Here is a 22845-nt window from a genome sequence, read left to right as displayed (position 1 = left end):
CGGGATTCTCCCAGCATGCACAGTGCCACCCAGCCCCACCCTGATCCCGGGATTCTCCCAGCATGCACAGCGCCACCCAGCCCCACCCTGATCCTGGGATTCTCCCAGCATGCACAGTGCCACCCAGCCCCACCCTGATCCTGGGATTCTCCCAGCATGCATGATGGTGGGAGGGGAAACGCAGGCCCACAGCTGCCGAGGCTTCCTGCTCTTCTGTGAAAAGGGAGATGAGCTCTAACCTCCTGCTAGAGCTGCACTTTCCCCACAGTAACCACCAGCCATGTGTGGCTACTACATTTAAATTCAAATTAATTATAACTAAAGAAAATTTAAAATGTAGTTCATCAGCCACAGTTCCCGTGCTCGGGAGCTCTGTGTGGCTGGTGGCCACTGTGGGACAGCAGAGGCTGAACCAGCCCTTCCTGGCAGGCTGTTCTGTTCACAGCGCTCTCCTAGGGGTGACGCTCTGACCCTGACCTCAGGGCCACTTCCCCCAGTGTGGGAACCAAGGCCCTCTAGAGCTGTGGTCCCCAAACCCCAGGCCGTGGACCATTACCGACCTGTGGCCTGTTAGGAACCGGAGTCACAGCAGGAGGTGAGCAGCGGGTGAGCAAGCAGAGAAGCTTCACCTGTATTTGCAGCTGCTCCCCCTCATGCACATTACTGCATAAGCTCCACCTCCTGTCGGATCAGCGGCATTAGATTCTGCATTAAGGTGAGTTGTATAATTATCTCGTTATATATTACAATGTAATGACAGAAATAAAGTGCACAATAAACATAATGTGCTTGAATCATCCCAAAACCATCCCCCCTAACCCAGGTCCATGGAAAAATTGTCTTCCATGAAACCGGTCCCTGGTGCCAAAAAGGTTGGGGACGGCTGCTGTGGAGGATCAACTGTCAAAGTCTCCCCCACCACCCTGAAGCGCTGAGCAGCTTCAGCAGCAAGAGGACAAACTCCAGAGAGCTCTCCCTTCTGCCCACATGCTCAGCGGACTTTTCCCGAAAGCTGCACAACGTGTGAGCTGCAAATAAGCCGCAGCCGTGGTCGTGTCCCAGGAAAGCCGCGGGCGGCCTCGGAAGGCTGGCCCGGGAGAAAGGCACTGCTGTCCCCCCCGCCGGTGAGGAATCTCAGATGACACAAATCCACGTTTACTAATTAAACCTCCAGCATCCTCAATGTAAGACACAGAATTGACTTTTCACCTCCTAAAACCTTCGTAATTGCTCTTCTGATGCCAGAATTTTATCTCAGTTGAAATTTTCTTTTTTGCATCCTATTAAAAGTGTTAATAAGCTATATTTAAGACCTTACCTCGCAATTATGTTGAGCAGACTAAATAAATCAATATGGCTTTTAGTCTGTTGAAAGAAAAAACTAACGTACTGCTAATTCAACTAATATTTTAAAAGTCAGAGCTGATGAACATTTTAATGTTGTCCACAATAAGCATATTCAGTTCATGGCGATAAACACGTGAGGCACCACCCCCGGAGCCCGGGAGGGGGAGGGGAGCAACGGAAAGGTGTGTGGCAGGGCCGGCCACGGGACAGCTTTGCGTGCACCTTTGCTCTTTAACACTCACACACGCGTGGACGCACCTGAGAAGCAGCACGTTCAAGGCACTGCTTCCCCCGTGACAGGCACACGTCTAGCAGCGCCCGGTGCTGTGCCATGAGCCCCACGGGCGCCCAAGGCCCTGCCTGCCACCGTCCACAGCTCTGCTCACACTCAGCAATGTCGCCCCTTTCTTTCCCCGATGTGGCACAGCGATCATCTTTAAAAGGTAAAAATGAGCCCCAAGAAAGACTGAAATCCAAATTGATTCCCAGACAAAAACTTCAACATGCTCAGATTGTCACGTCTTGAATAAACAGCAGACGTTGGTGTAGATCAAAAGGTCTGAGTGGCTAAAGCCAAGCCCCCCTCCAGCCTGGTGGGACGGAAGGAGCCGGGCGGGGACCAGCGTTGCCCTGAAGCAGAGCCCAGAGCTGTCGCCAGCTGATCACACCAGCCGGAGGCTCCAAGATCCCCCAGGGTGGCCCGGACAGGCAGGGTGACACCTGCCAGGGCTGCAGGACCTTTCCCAAATACAGAGGCAAGTCCTGGCCACACGAAGAAAATATCCTACAAGTTTTATTCACTATTTTTAATGCAATATTTCACTATCTATAAAATACTCATTCATTTTAATATAAAAAAATAATGGTTATCACGGAGTAAGATCTGTGCTCAAGGAAGATACGTCATTTTTATCTGAACATGCTGTGGGCCCCTGGGACACCCCGGAACAGCGGGGAGCAATCCCACCGGAGAGGCCCAGACCTCACCAGCCTAGGTCGCACTGTGAAGGACAGGCAAGGACACCCTCACTCACTCCCCGCGCGTCCCCTGTGGGGCAAGTCCCAGGTGGGGCCTTGGGGCCTCGGCGCGGCCACGCCCCTACATGTGGGGCGGCGCGTCCTTTCTTGCCCACCCAGGGTGACAGGCGTGTGCGGAGCCGGCCGGCACTCGAGTCCCCACGTCCGGTAGGTGCGGCTGAGTCCCCGCATTCACAATCAGTGCGGCCCTCGGCACCGTCACCGGGCCCAGGGCGATGCAGGCTCTGCCAGAGTGTCCCACAAAGGTTTTCTGTTCAGCCGTGGCTGACGGAGCCCTGGGGACATGCTGGGCTCCGGGGCTCATGGCCAGGGACAGGGCGGCCAGCGAGCTGCCTTCGCGGCCGGGTGTGGGGCACACTCAGGAGGAACCTGGGGGTGCAGAGGTTCCAGAAGTTCTTCCTGGGGACTGGGAGTCTGGATTGAGCTAATCAGGTCATAACCAGAAGAACCAGGAAGCCCTGCTGTCTCAGACCAGCGGGACCTCGTCACGCCAGGGAGCTGAGGGGACGGCAGGGCGCGGGCTGAGGAGTCTGCTGAATTCTGGGATTGGGGGCAGGACATTGATTCTCCTGGGCACGGTGCTGCTCAGGACGGCGTCCGAGCCCCTCTCCCAGCAGCCAGAGTCAACGGCAAGTCCTGGGCAAGCCTGGGGTCTTTGTCCCTGAAGGCTGGGACGGTGGCAGTCAGTGGCAGGCAGTGGGAGCCCAGGCCGGACTCCAGCCGACTCACCCGAGGCTTCCGTAGAGGGTCCGAAGCACCTTCAGAGAGGTGGAGACCACCACGGCCCTCCAGGAGTGCACAAGGCCACGGGCACAGGATTAGGGTCCCTCCCTTCCTGTTTTCCAAACACTGTCTCCCAGCACGTCCCTCTAGCCACCTCCTGCCCCACCAGCAAAATGCCAGGAGCGTCTCAGTGCACCCGGATTGCTCCCCCTGCCCCCAGCTGTCCCTGCCGAAGAGGGACCTCTGTGAAGACTGTGCCCCCCACGGCTGCCGGGTACCAGGTCCGGCAGGTCCACCGCGATGCCCGCCCTGGGCTCTGGGGCTTCCTTGGTTCATGCTCGGGCCACCAGCCACTGCCCCAAACACCATGTGTTGCCGTGGCCTCCGCAGGGCCCCGGGGTCGCCACGCGCTGCACCAGCCCCGCCTCTCCCTCCCGTGGAGCACCCTCCCGAGCCCTTCCCCGCCTGGGGGTCTAAGTTGGGGCCCCCCAGTCCATCAGAGGAGCCATCCCTTTGTCTCCCCTTTCTCTCTCTCACAGGGTGACAGCAAGTGCCCGTGTGTGTGCCCGTCTCTAAAACGTGACCGTCAGAACGAGAGCAAGACGGAAAAGGAGGAGGAGGAGGGAAGCGCCCTCCGGGGAAAGATAAACTCCGCAACACTGTATCTCCTTTGGAGGCTCCTGTCCCCGCTGCAGGCCAATTAGCAACAGTCCGGTAAAATCCGAAGTCCCCTTCAGCAGAGCGTCGGCCCCGCTGTGAAGCGAGGTGCAAGAGCGCCACCCTGTGTCAGTCTTCACAGCGCCGCTCGCGGTGGCCTGTTAAGTTCCTGCTGACCCGCGTGGCCTGTCCCCCGCCTACCCCGGAGCATGATGGGGAGGGGCCGGCGGCTCTGCTCTCAAGGACCCCTGAGGCCTGGACCTCCTGAGCCCCCAGCGAGGACGCACTGGCCCAGGGATGCAGATGTGTTTCTCGAGGCTGAGTCTGCAGCACCCCAGCTCCCGACCGCTGAGTCTACGGGTGAGTGGGAGTTCTCTGAGTTATTTAGGGCCGTCTACACCACCTGCCCAAAAGGGCGTGCTGGCCCTGCCTGCCCCTCCCTGAGGATAACCGGGTGCCACCACGTCACTGCGCATTTCGTGTTCAGAGGCAGCTGCAGGCCTGGGGACAGACACAGGGCTTTATCCCCCCAGGTAGCGGCAGGTGGCCCCATCCCAGGCATCACCACAGCCCTGGGAGCCCCAACCCCACGGCTCCAGGTGTGGAGAGTGGACACACCCAGGCATTAAGACACTGTCCCCAGGAACACTGTCCCCACAAAAGCCCTGACGGGGCTTCTCCCTGGCCAGGGCAGGTCGGGGCAGAGCTCACCCGAGTCCCCACTGTGCCTGCCACACGCTTCGTGTGTTTGGGACAGCGACCCACGTGGCACAGCTGGCACTACGGGTGCACCACTACGCCCAGCCTTTTAAAAATCAAGTCCAGACTCCAGAGGAGAAAGCAGGAGCTTCCTCACCCCGTGTGGAGTGGTCTGGGGCTGAGTGGCCTGGGCGGGTGGCTGTGCCTTCCCCTCCAGGATGGCCCACAAGGGACTTCTCTCTAGGAAGCCCTTCTCCCTGGGACCACTGCCCCACGCCTGGGTGCCTGTGGCGGAAACACACCCCGGTTTCATCCAGGGCCCAGCGCTGGCTGCAGTCCTTCCTGTGGGCGTCAGAGCTGCTGGGGTTGCAGGGAGTGCAGGTGGCCGCAGGATGGGCACAGGCGCAACCACATAAGGCAGATGCAGACCTGCGAGTTCATTGCACTAGTGTGGCCGTGGGCACTCACCACACACAGGTGACACAACCACACACACACAGAACACACACCACATTCGCAAAACACACACACAACACACACACACGCCCTCCTCCTGGCTCTGTTCACGGGCGTGTCCCAGAAGCCATGCCTGCCCCGTAGCACGAGCACCTGTGCCTGGAGCTGGTTTGTAACGTCAGACCCACTGAAAGGAGCAGGCCCCTGCCCAGCCCCCCTGCCCAGCCCCGGGCAGAGCAAGCCTGCCGTGCACCAGGAGGCAGTGGAGGGAGGAATCGGTGCCCTGCCAGCCCAGGAGGCCGTCTCCGTGGAAGGTGCAGGCTGGGACCAGGGTGCCATCGAAGGAGGCAGATGGGAAATCTGGGGTGGCGGCACCTGCACCCCGGGACCGATATTGTGAGGCTGCCAGGGGCTGGCTGGTGGGGCACAGTCCTGGCCAGGACCCTCGAGCCCCCATACTGACATCATAGGCCCCCTCTGCAGCACCCAGGACCCCCCAGCCCTCCCCTTGCCCGGGGGTCCCTTTACTGTCAGGGCCCCCACACTGCAGCCCCTCGGCCGCTTGAGCCCTTCCTGGGCCTTCCCTTTACCCGGACAGTTGCCAGGCTGCTGAGGTGGCACAGGTGGATCAAATTTGCCTAAAAAAAATGCCTTTCTAAAATGGATGTAAACATTAGATCCTATACTCCGGGCACTGTAATACCTTGTTGGGCTTGGTCGTTTGTGGGGCACCCAAGGGACAGCTGGGGCCATGTGTCGGCCCAGGGTGCAGGGACACCTCCCCTCCCAGGGAGTCCTGTGCCACCTGAGGGGTCTCAGGAGACAGAGGAAGGGGAGAACAGGGCATGGCTCCAGTGACACTCTGGGGTGGGGGGGTGTAGTTGGCCTGGTAGGATTTGGGCTCTATTATCCCCTCTTACAGATGAGGAAACTGAGGCCGGGCAAGAGGAAAGCCCTCCAAGGTCACAGGGCTAATACGCGGCCTACCCGAGCCTTCTGCTCGAAGCCCCATCAGAGCAGGCGAAAGTGCGTCGCCACCTCCCCCCCAACCCTGGCCCTGCAGGCGGGGGAGGGTGGGTCAGCTGGGAGAGAGGGGACGGTGGCTGGCAGGGGAGGCCGCAGCCCCCTCCTCCTGCCCCTCTGGCCACAGGGGCGAGAGGGCTGCCCCAGAGGGGGAAGGCTGAGAAGGGGAGAGGCGGGTGTGGGCCAGGAGGGGAGCAGGGCTGCAGCCCTGTGCTCGGAGGCCCCCTTGGTCCCCTTGAGCTCCAGCCTGGGCCCTGGACCCCAGCCCGAGGTGGCCTCCCTGGTGCCGTCCCTGCGGAGCCAGCCCCGCCTGCGGCTTTGTCTCCTCATCTCCCGGCCTTCACAGACGGTGGGTCGGGGAGGTCCCGGGGCCCAGGCCACTGGGCTTTTCCAGAGCCTCTGCCGAAAGCATTGTGCTGAGGGCCGGGCATTGGAGGTGACCATGGGCCTTGGGTCTCCGCTGTTCTGTTTCGGGGCCTGTGCTCAGGCCCCGGCCCGGCCGGCAGGGGACAGCAGAGGGCAGCGGCGCCGCAGCACTGGGCGGGACCGCAGGCGGCCGCGTTGGACCCGGCACCCGCAACAGGGTTTCCCGCCTCTGCAAAGATCAACAGCAAGAACCGGTCACATTTAGGCGGTAAGTCACAGTTTGGGGGAGCTGTCATTTATTTTCTTTGACCTCACAGTTCTCACGGCGGGCAGAGCCAGAATGGTCGTTCGTCAGGGTCGCAGCGGACCCGTGTGGGACCCGCACTCACGGCCCCACGCTGAGCCGGGACACGGAGCTGGGAGGCCGGTGTCCCAGTGTCCCAGCCCGGCCATGCTGCCGGGACGGCTCTGCTCGCCCGCTCGCGAAGGGGCTCCCCGGGGCCAGAGTCACCCCCGGCTTCACTCCCTTTGCAGGGTGAGTCCCAGGTGTCCCCGCCCCAAGCTCACACACACTCAGGGACTTGTTTTTAGAGCTCAGGCGACCTGAGACAGTCCCGGAGCCAGTACTGTCGGGTGGCTCTGGGATCAAGTTGGGAAGGGCACGTTCTTGCATTTCTTATTCCCTTTGTTTGAATTGATTGACATGAGACTCAGTGACGGGCCCCTGAAATGAGTTACTCCCCTGTAGGTGCTCCCCCTGTAGGTGCTCCCCCTGTAGGTGCTCCCCCATAGGTATGCTCCCCCTGTAGGTGCTCCCCTGTAGGTGCTCCCCCTGTAGCTGTGCTCCCCCTGTAGGTGTGCTCCCCTGTAGGTGCTCCCCCTGTAGGTGTGCTCCCCTGCAGGTGTGCTCCCCCGTAGGTGCTCCCCCTGTAGCTGTGCTCCCCTGTAGCTGTGCTCCCCCGTAGGTGCTCCCCCGTAGGTGTGCTCCCCTGTAGGTGCTCCCCCTGTAGGTGCTCCCCCTGTAGCTGTGCTCCCCCCGACGGACACACCCCTGAAGGCAGCTGGCTCTGAGGCAGGGAGCAGAGTCTGAGCAGACAGAAGAGAAGAGACAGGTGTGCTAGGAGCATCGTCCCAGGCCGGGGAGCCCTTTCTGCCTGGAACCAGCAGCTGCTACAGCATCTAGAAGTCATCTTATCAATCAGAGTGACACTTCCTCCCACGAGAAGATGAGAAGAGCCACATTGTGAAGGAGACTGGGATGTACAAAGACCTCTTTTCAATATACAGAATTCCTAAGTCACTAAGATAAATGGGGGAAGAATTGACATTTATTGTGCATAATTTAAATTCAAATAGGCTCCCTGTGAAGGAAAATTATAGACACTGAACTGTCTGCACCTTCAGTTCTGTGCCTTTTGCTGACATCCGGGCTCTACACTGCTTTAGATCTACCTTAATTTTTATAATTTACAGAACAAATCATACTGTGGAATATTGTGAATCTAATTATTTTTATTTTTGAAATGAAGTTATCCCCATCTGTGAATTATTTCTTTTTTTAAAAAAGCACTTAAAATGAGCAAGTGTTTTTCTCACTTTTAAATATCTGATTTAAAATAAGAAACATCCAATAGCTAACAGTGTTCCAGAAATACAGAGGAATGCGCAGATGCAGGTGCGTGCCGGGTTTAGAGAGGAAAGATGTTCCCCCAGGGGAAGTGGGACTGCTCACAGCCCTGGCTGCTCCTGGGTGCACAGGGATGCGGGCTTTGACCATCTGGGGGCCCCCAGCCTCTCTTTTGCTCCAAAATGCAGAGTGGAGAAGCCCCCAGATGTTACTGGTGTGACCATGCAGAGACGCCCTCTCCGCCCAGGGCCACCTGCACTTTCCAATTTCTCCTGGGGTCCGTCTAATAAACACACTGTCCAGTTTCTACATTTGAAGCTCTGGCATCTGGGGCCTTGCTGACCCTGGAGGGACCGGCCCTCCCGGGGCTCGCCAGTTCCTGGAGACACCAAGCAACTCACCTGCAAGGGGCCTTGCACATGCAAACCGGCCGGTCCCGAGTCCACACCAGCTCCACACTCAGGGCCACTATCCCCCTGCCCCACTCACTCCAGGGCAGGCGCCAGACAACTAGGGGCAGCCCCTGCCCTGAGCCCACAGGAGTCATGCAAACTAGCCAGTCCTGAACCGTTTCCCGGCCTTGCCTGTGCCTTCCCATGGAAACCATGACAGAGGCTCTTGCTCAAGATCTCCCCTCTCACCTCTTCCCCAAGTGGCCCCGCATGGCTTTCCGTACCTCCTGCTTCTAGGGACCTGGGAGAATAAAAAGCTCCTTCCTTAGATAGTCGTTGCTGAGTCTGAGTCTTGTCCCACAGGTTAAAACAGACCCCAGGCACAAGGTGGCAGCAGCAGCCCCACCTACCCGGGACTCCCTGGGGGCACTGCTTCCTGGGCTCCTGGCCACTGGCTGGAAATACATCTTTCCCACAGGCACGACCAAGAGACAGAAAAACCTCGCAAAGAGTCCTCGCCAGGACACTAGGATGCAAACAGGAGAAGGTGAAACCCATAGTTGGCGGTTGTGGAGTTCACAGGGTGGGTCAGTCATGCTAGGATGGCCGGCTCCACCCGCCCTGCAGGGCTGCCAGGGTGGGGCCCTGGCCAGGACCTTCCTCCTCCACCCCCAGCAAATGTCTAGTCCCCAGATACTGGCCTGGGAGCCTGGTCATTAAAATCACCTGGAAAGCTTTCTCAAAATAAAGACAGCCAAGCCTCACTCCACCCCTAAATCAAAATATCTGAGAATAAGGCCAGGCACAGTGACTCACATGTATAATCCCAGTGTTTTGTGAGGCCAAGGCAGGAGGATTGTTTGAGGCCAGGAATTTGAGACCAGCCTAGACAACATAGTGAGACCCAATCTCTACAAAAAAAAATGTGCTAGGCTTGGTGGTGCTCGCCTGTAGTGCCAGCTACTTGGGAGGCTGAGCCAGGAGTTCAACGCTGAGTGAGTTGTGATTGCCCACTGCACTCCAGCCTGGGCGACAGAGCGAGACCCTATCTCGAAAAAAAAAAAAATCTGAGCATAACCACCCCCCTTCCCCACTCAGAATCTATCTTTTAAGCTCCGGGTGTGTCTGAGGGGTGGCCAGGTTGCCAGGTTTGTGTGTAAATAGAGACCAGGAGTGAGACGGAGCAGAGTGCAGCCGCCCTGCGATCACAAGACTCAATTCCAGCCCATCTTTGTCACTCCCTGGCTGTGTGCTGTGCAAGACGGGCCAAGTTGCCTGTCCCCCCTGAGCCTCTGCAAAGGGCAAGGACTCATCCTTGCCCTTCCCAGCTCACCAGGCTGTCAAGAGCCCCAGCTGCCAGCCCTGCCCTGGCTAAGCTCTCTCCCAACCCCCACAGCATGGCAGGAGCCCCCACCTTGGGCCACTGCCCAGGCTGGGTCAACAGCCCCCGCCTCCTGCCTCCCCCAGCCCACGCCCTGCCCCCCAGCGTCTGTTCCTGGTGCAGGGCAGCTCCTGCTGGCTCATTGCCTGGGGCGGTGGATGACCAGTCCCTGCAGCTCGGGGCCACCACCTCCACCCAAAGGGGGCCTCCAGGATTCTGCCCTCAAGGAGCACCCCAGCCGTCCTGAATGCTGATGCCTGAACAGACCAAAACAGAGAGGCAGCTCTGGGGCCTTGGAGTCTCAGCTCACACGTGATGGATCTCAGGCTTACTAAGCCTCACTCCTGCACAGCATGAGCCATCCCAAGCCATCCCGAGCTATCCCACGTTATTCCAGACTAACCAAAGCCATCCCAAGTTATCCACGCCCCTAATCTGGCTAATGGAAAATATGAAACCCAAGAGGTGACAGATACACCCAGGGTCACCCACAGGCTGGCTCAGCCAGACCAAAGCCCAGGTCACTCAAGCCCCACCCTGGCCCTGCACAGCCCAGGACCCCACACTGGCGTCAAAGATTGGGTGGCAGAGAGGGCTTCACTCCGTGCTCCTTCGGGGTCAGCCCAGCCCCCGCCACACTCGCACGTGCCAGCGTGGCCTGGGACCAAGACCAGAGCTGGAAACACACAGAGTGCACGTGAGTCATTGCCCTGCCGAGGACTTGCCATGTGGCCTTCAGAAGCTCCGTCTATGAATGGAGATATTAATATTAACATAGCTTCTTCCGTGTTTAGCGGTGGCTGTGTGAGTTCATGTATGTAAAAGCATCCAAGCTGCAGTGCGGCACTTGTGGCCCTTGACCAGACCAAGCTACGACATGCTGAGCAGAAAAGCCAGGACCTGGCACACAGCCCTCAGGTGACGCCTGTTCTCCCCGCCACCCCCCAGTCCTGCCCCTGTTGTACTGGGTGGGTCTAGTGGCCTTTCCAGAAGCACTGTCACCCCAACCTGGGCTGCAGAAGGATGCAAATGCTCCCTGCCTGCACCCCCAGGGACCCCAGGGTAGAGCATACCCCTTAGAGAGGACAGGAGAAGGGCGTGGGGAGCCGGAGCAACGCGGACCACCACCAGCAAACACTCGTGCGCACGTGTGGAGCCCTGCGGGGCTAAGCTGGGCGCACATGCGGCCCCTAGAAGTCACCACGTTGCCGCGCTCCCTCACCCTGTGCAAACCCTGCCGAAATTAGCCACTCGTCTGGCTCAGCGGGCTGCTGGCCACCTCATTGGTCTCCCTGCCTCTCCCCTTGGGTTCTCAGCAGAGTGGCCACAGCAACCCTACTGAAGCCCAAGTCAGTCTTGACCCTCTGCTCACAGCACCATAGCCTACCTCACCTGGAGCCCAGGTGCTTGAAATGGCCTGCCCACCGTCTGTCCTCTCCCTCTGGCTCCCGCCTTCACTCTGATCCCTAGACTCCTCTCCACTCTTTCTTCTCCCCCACACCACTTGCGGATGCTTCTTCAACATGCCAGGAGGTCCTGCCTCCTGTCTTTGCACCCGCTGTTCCCACTTCCTGCACAGCCCTTGCCAGGCTTCCGCATGGCTTGCCCCCTGTCTCCCTGAGACCTTCCCCGATCACCAGGTTTAAAACGCCAGACCTCCCGGTACACATTCCTGTCGCTCCTTCTCTGCTTTTCTCTCCAGCTCCATCTGACCGATCACGTTTTTCTTTCTTGCCGTCTCCCCCGCTGAAATGTGAGCTCCACCGGGGCAGAGGGCCGTCGGCTCCGCTCAGCGCCACGCCCCCAGGACTGCGGACGGCGCAGCCCAGGGCAGCAGCGGGCCGTAAAGGCCATCCGCGGAGCGACGGTCCCCGCGGTGCCGGGTGGTCGCCGCCAAGTTCACACTGCCCCTGAGAGAAGTTGTCATACCGACGTCACCGGAGATGAACACGGTGCCGCATTTACGATGGCTGGACCTGCGATTTCGACCTTACGGCGGGCTTACTGGGGCACTCAGCGCGTTTTCGACCGGCCGTGTCGTTGACTTGCCGAGGGCTTATCGGGACTTGGCCCTGCGGTGACCCCGGGAGCGCCCGCGGCCCCTCCCTACACACCCGCAAACGTGAAAACGATCGGCCGCGTTTCCCCGAGACTGTGCTGGGAGCCCCAGGAACCCCTGAAGTAGCCATTTGGTGGGAAGCGGTGAGCTCTGAGCAGGGGCCGCTAGCAAAGGTGGACAAGGACCTGCGCGGCCTCCGGCAGTCGGGCGGGGCGAGCGGCGGGAGGACGCGCTCCAGGTGCGGCGCGCTCCAGGTGCGGCCGGCCCGGATGTCCCGCCCGCTGCCGCCGAGCACGCCCTCCATTGGCTGCTCCGCGAGGGCCCGCGCTCCCATTGGCCGAGGGGCGGGCTGGGGGCGGGGTCGGCCCGGCTGGTGTCGGCTGGCCGGGAAAGCCCTCCTGGAGCCTCCGGAGAAGAGCGGGCGGCAGGCGGCGCTGGTCTTCAGGCGAGCGCCGGGCGCACACCTGGTTGCTGGGGCCCAGCGAGGGCCGAGGTAGCCGCCTCTGCCCGCCACCCCGGGCTCCCTCGTTCGCTCCCTGAAGCGCCCCCTCCCCGGACCGAAGCAACGCAGGACCCAGAAGTTTTGGGGGGCGGCTCGCGCAAGCGCAGTCGGCGCACCCCCGGCAGCCCCCGCGGCCGCCCCGCCCGCGGCCCATCCGAGGAGGCGGAGGGGGATGACGTCATCCAGCGGGGCGACGGGCATTGGGCGCCATTTTGAAAAGGGAAAAAAAAATCCCTCCCCGGCGGCGGTGGCGGCCGGGGCCGAGAGCTGGGCGGCTGCGGTGCGGCGGCCGCCTCCCTGGTCAGCCCGGGTCGGCGCGCCAGTCCCGCGCGTCCCGCCGCCGGCTGCCATGGCAGGTGAGGGGCCCGCGCGGGCCGGCGGGGACGGGGACGGGGACGGGGGCGGGCGGGGGCCGCGGCCGGCGGCTGGGGCCGGCCTGACCGCCCCGTTGTGTTTGCAGGAGCCGGAGGCGGCGGCTGCCCCGCGGGCGGCAACGACTTCCAGTGGTGCTTCTCGCAGGTCAAGGGGGCCATCGACGAGGACGTGGCCGAAGGTAAGGCCCGCGCCGCCCCGGCCCCGCCCGGCAGCCCGCAGGACGGGAGGACAGGACGGGAGGCCAGGACGGGAGGCCGGCAAGAGGTTGGCCTGGCGGGCGGGACGGGAGGACGGCGGAGGGGAGCCCGGCGGGACGGAAGGACGGCGGAGGGGAGCCCGGCGGGACGGGAGGACGGCGGAGGGGAGCCCGGCGGAAGGGGAAGCAGGCGGCGGCTCCGCTACGGCGGCGCTCGTGGGGGTCGGGGCGCAGGCGAGCCCGTCCCGTGGGCGAGGGCTTATGTAAGCCACCAAGGTCACCGGCGGGCTGGCTGCGGGATTGCGCGGGCCTCGGGCCCTCCGAGCCCAGGCCTGGGCCTCTCCGGTGCCTCCTGCATTGGGCGGAACCGAGGAAACAGCTGCAGACGTCGGGGACTCAGGAAGCAGTCGGGCTGGCCGTGCCGAGGAAAAGGAGCACAATAGCTGCGGAGGATGGGAGGGCGCCTCGCGCTCCCAGCTCTGTCTTAGTCACCTGTGTGGTCTGGAGCAGGCTGTTTGCCCCAGTGTGTTCATCTTCAAAAAGAGAGTTGGGCTGCTTGATTCTTCAGGTTACTTTCTAAGGTTCTGAAATTCTTGAATTTTGCTATGAAGTCTTTCTGCTTCTCCACTGGTATGTTTTAAAGTCCCTACTCCAGATTTCAGTCTTGAACCTTATCGTATTGCTTTAAGATGGTTGTTTGTCTCCTTAATCATAACCTTACATGGGCCAAGCAAAGTTTTAGGATGATGGGAGTGTCTCCTGCCCCAGCTCCGGGTGAACCTATGTGTCATCTTAAAGTTAAAAAGTTGTGTTCCTTTCCTGATGCATGATTGAGTGTGGAACTTATTCTTAGAGACTCACGAGTTTAACATTTCAGATTTAACGTCATAGTGACTTTTTTCGTTGTTGGTACATCTTACTGAACATTGTAAATCTTTAACCTCGTCTTAAAAATCATTTGTCTTTGCACCAAATACACCTCCCTTGCCTCAGGTTACTAACAGCCTCTGGTCACATGTCTGGTCCACTGCCCTGCACCTTGGCCCCTCCCATGACCTTTTGCTCCCTCCTCCTTCGCCCTGGACCTTTCCCTTGGCAGTGTCTGGGTTGACGCATGACTCTCGAGGACATCTGCAGGTCCTTGGCCCAGGGACAAACTACCCAGGTTATTGAGCAAGTAAAACTGCTCTGAGAAATTTGTAAAGGTGCATATGGTTTGAGATTGAAACAACATCATTTTTATATAACCTAAATAGTTTATTGTTTTTTTTATATTGATTTAAAATATATTATGTTTTTGTTTCATTTGGTTTTGTGTGTTTGTTTTTTTTTTTTCTTTTTTTATTTGAGACAGAGTCTTACTCTGTTGCCCAGGCTAGAGTGCTATGGCATCACCCTAGCTCACAGCAACCTCAAACTCCGGGACTCAACCAATCCTTCTGCCTCAGCCTCCCGAGCAGATGGGACCACAGGCATGTGCCACCATGCCCGGCCAATTTTATATATTTTTATATAATTCTATATATTTTCTATAATATAATTCTATATATTTTTAGTTTTCCGGTTAATTTCTATTTTTTTTTTTTTTTTTTTTCCAGTAGAGATGGGGGTCTCGCTGTTGCTCAGGCTGGTCTCAAACTCCTGACCTCAAGCAGTCCTCTCGCCTCGGCCTCCCAGAGTGCTAGGATTACAGGCGTGAGCCACTGTGCCCGGCCAGTTTTTGTTTCATTTTGCATGTGCCAAGTGGGTGACAGTTCACCCTTACTCAGGTGTGATTTCTATGGCAAGTAAAGAAAATGTTTGTTTAGAGGTAGGGAGGTAGGAGGGCTTAATGCCCTTATTAATTTCTGGTTTCTGTACTCTTTGTTTTTGTTTTGTTTAGTTTGGTTTTTTTTTTTTTTTGAAATTTTTGATAAGCTGAAGGAATTAAAATTTAAATCTAACTAAAGTGTAACATTACACTTAGGAAAATAGAGTTCTTGCCCTTAAAAAAATCTTGACAGAAATACTTTGTTTTCTGAATTAAACTGATTGGAGCTTTTTGCAATTTTAAACCCCTATTTTAAGTAAAATTTTGAATACATCTAAAATTTTGAATATAATCTGGTATTTCAGATTGTCATCCTTTTTATAACATTGCTTTGTGGTAAGTACCCCATGTGTTTTGTATTAATCCACATACACTTTGGCCATAGGAACCCTCTGGGCTTAACACACTTATAACTCTTCACCTTTTTGTCAAATGGTTGTGATATTGTTAGTTTGCATTGTGTTATTACCACAGAGTTGATGATGAAGGGAAACATAATTGTTAGTAACTAAAGAATGTTAAGCAACAAGAACCAGGCTGGGTGTGGTGGCTCACGCCAATGATCCTAGCACTCTGGGAGGCTGAGGTGGGCGGATCATTTGAGCTCAGGAGTGCCAGACCCCGTCTCTACTAAAAAAAAAAAGAAAGAAAGAAATTATCTGGACAACGAAAAACATACAGAAAAAGTTAGCCAGGCATGGTGTCACATGCCTATAGTCCCAGCTACTCAGGAGGCTGAGGCAGGAGGATTGCTTGAGCCCAGGAGTTTGAGGTTGCTGTGAGCTGGGCTGACCACAGCACTCTAGCCCAGGCAACAGAGCGAGACTCTGTCTCAAAAAAAAAAAAAAAAATAGCAACAAGAACCAAGAAGCTGGTTGTGCCCAAACTCGGCCTGGGCAATTCAAGGATGTTATTGTTGTATACTCATACTTGGACTATAGAACTTAAGGTATAGTACCTTTTTTTTTTTTTTTTGAGAGAGTGTTGCTTTGTTGCCCTGGCTAGAGTGAGTGCCGTGGCGTCAGCCTAGCTCACAGCAACCTCAAACTCCTGGGCTTAAGCGATCCTCCTGCCTCAGCCTCCCAAGTAGCTAGGACTACAGGCATGTGCCACCATGCCTGGCTAATTTTTTCTATATACGTTTTAGTTGGCCAGATAATTTCTTTCTATTTTTAGTAGAGACGGGGTCTCGCTGTTGCTCAGGCTGGTCTAGAACTCCTGACCTCAAGCGATCCACCCGCCTCGGCCTCCCAGAGTGCTAGGATTATAGGCGTGAGCCATCGCACCCGGCCTGTTTTTTGTTTGTTTGTTTGTTTAAATGAGGACAGTCACTTTGGAAGGTTCTTGGCAGAGTCTGTTAAACCTACAAATGTGCAGACCCTACAACCCAGCACTTCCTCATCTAGATCCCTACCCAGGGAACCATTTTTGCACGCGTGCAGCAAGACTGGATAAGGAAGCTAATTGAACCATTCCAACAGCAAGAAATTGAAAGTGACCTAAAGGGCCGTCAGGAATGGAATGGAAAAATATAATGCAGTAGAATGCAATTCAGTAGTTAAAAGGGCTAACCAGATGTATGTTCATAAGTGTGGATAGATCTCAGAAATACAATGCCAAGTGTCAGAACAGTCCTTACGGTATGATACAATTTATATGAGGACATGGACACAAAAGTTAACAGTACTGTACATTCACTAGGGAACATGTACATGTGTGCAAAGGTGTTTCAAAAAAGATCTGGAAGGAAATGCATGGAATTTAAAGAGTAGTTAAGGCATAGAGGATAACACCAGGGTTAGAGGTGGCAGTCAGAGGGCACTTTCGCTTTACCTACAGTGGCCTTAACTTTTTAAAAACAATGTATGTATGTATTATTCAATAATTAAATTTAACAAAAGATGTTTATGCCATATTAAATGATTAAATTACAGAAAAAATAAATAAAGGTTTGCGGCTTGTGAGGAGTTTTGTGGAAGATTTTGTTGTGAGACCAGCTGCTGCGGGGTCCACCATAACCCCGGGCTGTGGCCCATCTTCTGCTTTCCCTGCAGTGGGTAATCAGAAAGTGCCTTAGAGGCTGGGCGCGGTGGCTCATGCTTGTCATCCTAGCACTCTGGGAGTTTGAGGTGGGAGGATTGCTTCAGCTCAGGAGTCTGAGACCAGCCTGAGCAAGAGCGAGACCCTGTCTCTACTAAAAATAGAAAAATTAGCCACATGTCGTGGAGCTTGCCTGTAGTCCCAGCTACTCAGGAGGCTGAGGCAGGAGGATTAATTAAGCCCGGGAGTTGGAGGTTGCAGTAAACTATGATGACACCACTGCACTCTACCCAGGGTGACAGAGCGATACTCTGTCTCAAAAGAAATACAAGAAAGAAAGTGCCTTAGAGGTTGAGGCTGGGACTTCACTGGGGACAGTGCCTGGTGCACACAGGCTGGTGCAAGGGAAGGGTAGGCACCCCTGGCTTTGAAGGTCGTGGAGTAACATGGAAAAAGCCTTTGGTTTTTGTTCTGATTTTCTTTTTGTTTTTAAAATGAATAGTTTTGGGGGCCCAAATCATAACTCCAGATGCAAATACTGGACTGTGTAAAATTTGATGCTTTTTTTTTTTTTTTTTTTTTTTTAGAATTGAGTTTTGCTGTGGATTAGGTCAACCATCATACTAAGAGTTGATTCCACTTGCCATCAGATTTCCCATCTCCCTGCAAGTGGGAGTAGAGCTGAGCTCACAAGGAAATTATTAACTGTCCTGCTGGTGACCAGGTGTATGAGCAGCAGTAAGTGGTGACTTGCCTCTTCTGGAAGGTGGACTAGGTGAGCTTATATGCCTAGGGGGAGCAAGAGTCAAAATAGCAAAACCAGGGGAGCTTCCGAAGGAAGTGAGAAGAAAAGCTGTTTGTTTGCTAGCTCGTACGTCCAAAATGGTTCTAAATGGTGACCACTTTTTTGGAAGTTGTTGAATATTTGTGCAGATTTTTCGTGCGTGTTATGTAGTCCCCTCCACCCTGCTGCTGCTCCCTCTCTTGGAACACAGTTCTAGCAGACGATGTCTCCTGCACCTGTCACACGGGTGTTACCATCCTTGGCTTGTCTGTCTCTGTGAGCTCCTCAAGCTTGAAGCCTGGGTGTTCCCCCGCTTCCCCCCAGCCCTTATGGGGAACCCAGCAAGAAGGTCACGACAGCTAACAGTTGTTGAGGGCTCGTTACATGCCAGAGATGCCCCACGTGTGCTGCCTGTGTCTTTTAATTTAATCTCCACAGCACCTGGGGAGGCGGGAAATAACGTTCTTCCCAATCTCAGATGCCAAATGAAGGCACAGAGAGCCATTAACTTGGTCTTGCAGCCAACGTGTGGCAGGGCCAGGGTTGGGAGTCGTGCAGAGTGACTCCAGAGCCCCCTGTGCTGTCCCGCTTCAGTGACCATTGGCTGCCCAGCCTTGGGACAGAGGTGTCCTGAAGCTCAGTAAAGATCTCATTACCAAGAATTGTGTGAAAATGTCTTTGAACGCAAATGAAAATGAAACGCCTTTAAAGGAAGGTACCTATCAAAATGATATAAGATGAGTAACAAGGGTGCAAGAATAACATTATTTTCCAAGCAATTCTCAAAATATTTGAAGAATATCACAGACACAATAAATAACTAAAACATGAGCATGTCAAACGAGCGCTGCGCTGCCCTTGCCTGTGGATTTTCTTTGAACGTGATTGCGGTCTGCCGGCTTGCAGGGAAGCCTTGGGTCTTGCGTGTTACGGAGAAGCAGTAGGAGGGGCTGCTGCTGAACCTGGTTTCATGTGGCTCTGCGCAGCTCTGTGACAGCTGGCTTCTTTCATCTGAGTTTGTAGTTTTAAGTACTTTGACTTTTTCTGTGATGATTTTGCTTTAATCAGTTTCTTAATCCTTGACTTAATCTACTGCTTTGAATTAGCTATTGACCTTTTTCTAAAGAAATGATATTAAACAAACTAAAGGTTTGTCTGCTTAAGTTAAGCTTGAGTCTGGGGAGTTACATAAGTAACATGAGTAGTGGGGTTGTCTGGTAGGATAAGCCTTTCTAAGGGGGTTACATGAGTATTTATGAAAAAAACATTTAAGGTGGAGGTTAACAAAAAGTAAGGGGACTTGGGCATCGGTACCAGGAATTTATTGTGTTTTGTTGACAAGATACATCTGATTTCAAAGATGTTAAAATTTGGGGAAATATACTTAGAATCAATGAAATACAGTATTGGTGAATGTAAAACTTTTCAGTCGTAGTCATCATTTTAGAGTGTTGTGATTGATTTGTGTGGAGACACCAGGCATTTGGTATTTATCATTGATTTCTTTTTTAACTTTTTTTCCCCTCCTCCCCTAGCTTCTTTTTTTTAACTCTCAGTGGGACATGGTGTCTGGTGGTTTGCATGACTCGCAGACTGATGTCTGCATTTCCTTGTAGAATGTCCATCACGCCTGCGCCATTGGACAAGGCCTCCAGGAACTCATCCCCGGGGAAGGCCATTAGATAAGCCCACGGTCTAGTAACATTCTTGCAGTTTTTATGAGAGTACTTCATAGGGGGATTCTGCCTTTCTTAAGATTTCTTGATTTTTGTAATTCCTGATTTTAAACAGTCAGTGGTTTTGAGGGAAGTTCAGGGTTCGGTTCGTTTGCTGTTTATCGGCTCAGAAGGCCCCTTTCCGAGCCGCAGCTTGTTTATCTACTAATAGAAGGGAGATTAGAAAATTTTGTTAAGATCAAACAATGTGCAGTGTTTTTAGAACCTGTAAAGTGCTGTTCCAGTGCTAGAGACAACTGTTAATTAATTCTATGTATTTTAAGGTGTTTGGGTTTGGTTTCAGCTATATATAAACACAAAAATAGCAGATTTTTGTTGTTTTCCTGACCTCCCTCTTCTCTCCGCCTAGCCCACATCCTTTCCACTGGGCTCTCAGCCTCTTGGTTTTTCTGTTATTATTCAGTGATTATTCGCATCCCTTGATCTGTGCTCCTGTTTCTTTCCCAACCCAGAATATTCTTTTTGTTTCCTGTCTATTCTCCATACCCTACCAACCCTGACTCCATCTCATATTCCACTTTCTTTGAATCACTGCCCCAGCCGCACTTGGCATCCAGTGTTCTCAGACTCTGAGCCTTCGTTTCACTCACCGCACCGGGTTGTGTAGCAGGTGGCTGTGTCCTGCCTCTGGTTCCCTGATTTTATCGCGTGCGTTAGGCTCGTCTCCGGCGTGGTGCTGGTCGGGGATGGAGAGTCACGATAGATGGAAGGGCGTAGTGCAGATGGAATTTGGTACAGATCCCACTCTTCTCCCTTATTGGCTGCGTGTCGGCTTGGCAAGTTACTTCCCTTCTGTTCCTCATCTGTGAAACAGGGGTGCTGTTATCTGCGACCATTACAGACAGGGTTGCTGCAAAGACTGCAGAGAAGGTGCAGAAAGCTCTGGCAGACAGAAACACAGTAGCTGGTAAACTGTTCAGATGTTGTTGTCTCAGGAGACTCTTGCATAAGAGAATAGCTGACTCTGTTCCCCTCCAGGGAGCTGGGTTGAGAAAATCGAAGGGTGTTTTAGGGGCAGGCTCTCAGCGTAGTGCATCTGCAGAGTCACAGCAGTGTTCTGAAGGGCTGCTAGTGCTGGGTGTTGCCAAGGGAGAGCCAGTTCCTACCCTCAGGAAGCTCCCTGTTCAGACAGACATCAAGCAGGAGGGTCACTGCACCGTAGCTTGGACAAGGGACGTTGAGGAATGTGACAGAAGTGCCATGTGCACAGACTGGGTAGGGAGTGGAGGGGAGAAGAATGTCGGGGGGGGGGGGCGCGGCTGGAGAGAGCGTGGTGCATTCTGGGTGGTCCGTGCTGGACACTGTCCTCCGGCAGAGCAAGGAGGGTGGTCATGAGGCGGGAGGATGGCGGCAGCCAGAGGGTGATTAGTAAGGCCTGAATGCTGCCCTGAGGACTCGCTTTGAGTGATCCTGAGCCTTCAAGGTCCTAGGCAGAGAAGTGACATCCACTTTATGTTTTTAGGAACGTCACTCTGGCCTTCAGAGCATGGGTAGTAGCAGGTAAGAACAAAGGCAGCAACACCAATCAGGGAGTTACTGCAGTGATGAAGGCTGGAAAGGGGCTTACCCCGCATCTGGGCCTGGCAGACTTTCTTATAAAGGGCCAAATAGTAAACATTTTAGGCTTTGCCAGCCAGTCCATCCCTATTACAACTTCTGAACTTGCCTTGTCCTTGCAGCAGGAAAGCAGCTGGGGGCCGTGCAGGGTGGGTGGTGTGCCTGCACGGCCAGCCAGTCTGGAAACGCTGCAGGCAGCTGCCAGATCTGCCCTCAGGTGCAGCATGCTGACCCCACTCTGCACTGTTGGTTCTGGAACACTTGCATCCTCCGTGTTGGTTGGTTTCTTTTTGGATACAGATCTCGCTTTGTCGCCCTACCTAGAGAGCGGTGGCATCATCATGGCTCACTGCAGCCTCAGATGGCTCAAGCCGTCCTCCTGCCTCAGCCTCACACTTATACTTGTAATAATTACTGAGGATCCAGAGAACTTTTGTGTGAGCTCTATCGATATTTACTATAGTTGAAGTTAGAACAAACCTAAAATATTTATTATTTCACTGTAAAAAATAGCAATAATCTACATGTTAACATTTTTAATGAAAAACAAAAAAAGCTTTAGCTAGAAGAGTGCCATTGCTTTACACTTTTGCGAACCCTTTAAAAATATAGGGCTTAGTAGATGACACTGGATTTTCAGACCTGCTTCTGAATTCAGTCTGTTGCAGTTGCCGTATTGAAATAAGTAAAGAAAATGTGGCCACCCACTTACATGTAGTTAGAGAAGGGAGGCGTGACTGATGGCGTTTTCAGATAACCGTGCGTGCTCTTTAGCAGTACAGCATAACTGGGTAGGTGGCTGGTTTTTTGTTCAAGTTTAGTTGCACTTTGGAATCAATGTACTTTTTATACCCTGTTACATTAGAATCCATGGGGGATTTTTTTGTTTTGTTTTGTTTTTGAGACAGGGAGGGTCTCACTCTGTCGCCCTGGCAGTAGTGTCATCATAGCTTACAGCAACCTCAGACTCCTGGACTCAGGTGATCCTCCTGCCTCAGCCTCCTGAGTAGCTGGGACTACAGGCAAATGGCACCACACCGGGCTAATTTTTGTGTTGTTTGTAGAGGCGGGGTCTTGCTTTTGCCCAGGCTGGTCTCAAACTCCTGGCCTCAAGCAATCCTCCCGCCTCAGCCTCCTAAAGTGCTAGGATTACAGGGCTGAGCCACCGCCCCTGGCCACCAAATTCTTGATAACCAAAGTTGATGGGTCATTCTTTCAAAGAAAAATGGCATTCTGTGAAAAAAAAAAATGCCTAGTTCAGCTTATATGATGCTGTTAACAGAAAAGCATTAAACTCTGTAAAATAATTTGAAGAGGTTTATTTTGAATCAGTGTGAGTGACTGTGGCCCAGGAACCCGCAAACCTGAGAAGCCTTGAGTAAGTGGTCTGGAGGCTGTCGGGCTACAGTTTTGGTTGTATGCGTTTCAGGGAAACGGGAATTACAGGTACGATCATACATATAGTACACAGAAGGTATATGTTGGTTTGGCTCAGAAAGGTGAAAAATCTTGAAGGGGGACATACAGGTCGGTTTAGATTCTTTGCTTTGTAATTGGTTAAACAAACAAAGCTGTGTCTGAAGACTTGGAATCGGTAGAGAGGAAGCTTGAGTTAGGGGTCTGCCATCTGCCACGTGATGCTGGACCAGAGTCAGGGCGTAAAGTACGCCACATTACACCGAACTAATAGAAAAAACCTGTTTAATGAGATTTTTAGGGTTTGTAAGGCCTGACTGAACCTTTGCCTTGCATGGCCTCGGGTCCTGTTTGTAATAGAATGCCATTGTCACAAAGAGTCTGTTTTGTCAGTCTCAGGATCTCTGGTCTGACATTGATGCTGGTGTGCCTGAACTCCAGAAGGGAGGAGGACAAGGAGGCATGACTGACCTCCCTTCCCATCATGGCCTTAAACTCACTTTTAAGGTTTTTCTGGGGTCCCTTTGGCCAAGATGGGGTTTGTTCAGTTTGGGGGGGTAGGATTTTAATTTTATTAATAGTTTATATTGTGAAATGTGTATTTGGTTTTTGCCTCCATTTCCTGACACACAACTCCTAAGATTCTTGGGGTCTTCAATGG

General features: G+C 54.1%; 1 protein-coding gene across 5 annotated transcripts in view; it reads left to right on the top strand.

Moving 5' to 3' along the window:
• Positions 1–12420: 12420 nt before the first annotated feature.
• PPP2R2D (protein phosphatase 2 regulatory subunit Bdelta) overlaps positions 12421–22845 on the top strand; it is a 38945-nt gene continuing 28520 nt past the window's right edge. For 2 of the 5 annotated variants that reach the window (XM_045568369.1, XM_045568370.1), the window contains exons 1-2: positions 12734–12823; positions 17279–17466. Coding sequence is in view for 2 of the 5 variants with exons in the window: in XM_045568366.1 (XP_045424322.1) it covers positions 12443–12626; positions 12731–12823 (277 nt within the window). In the remaining 3 variants the exon portion in view is untranslated. Of the gene's footprint in view, positions 12627–12730; positions 12824–17278; positions 17467–22845 lie in introns of those variants that run through there. The other 3 variants (XM_045568366.1, XM_045568371.1, XM_045568368.1) reach the window with 3 other exon arrangements.

The sequence above is a fragment of the Lemur catta genome, chromosome 14 (assembly GCF_020740605.2).
Source record: "Lemur catta isolate mLemCat1 chromosome 14, mLemCat1.pri, whole genome shotgun sequence".
In the NCBI taxonomy this organism is placed as follows: Eukaryota; Metazoa; Chordata; class Mammalia; order Primates; family Lemuridae; genus Lemur; species Lemur catta.
This window is presented reverse-complemented; position numbering and strand designations above follow the sequence as displayed.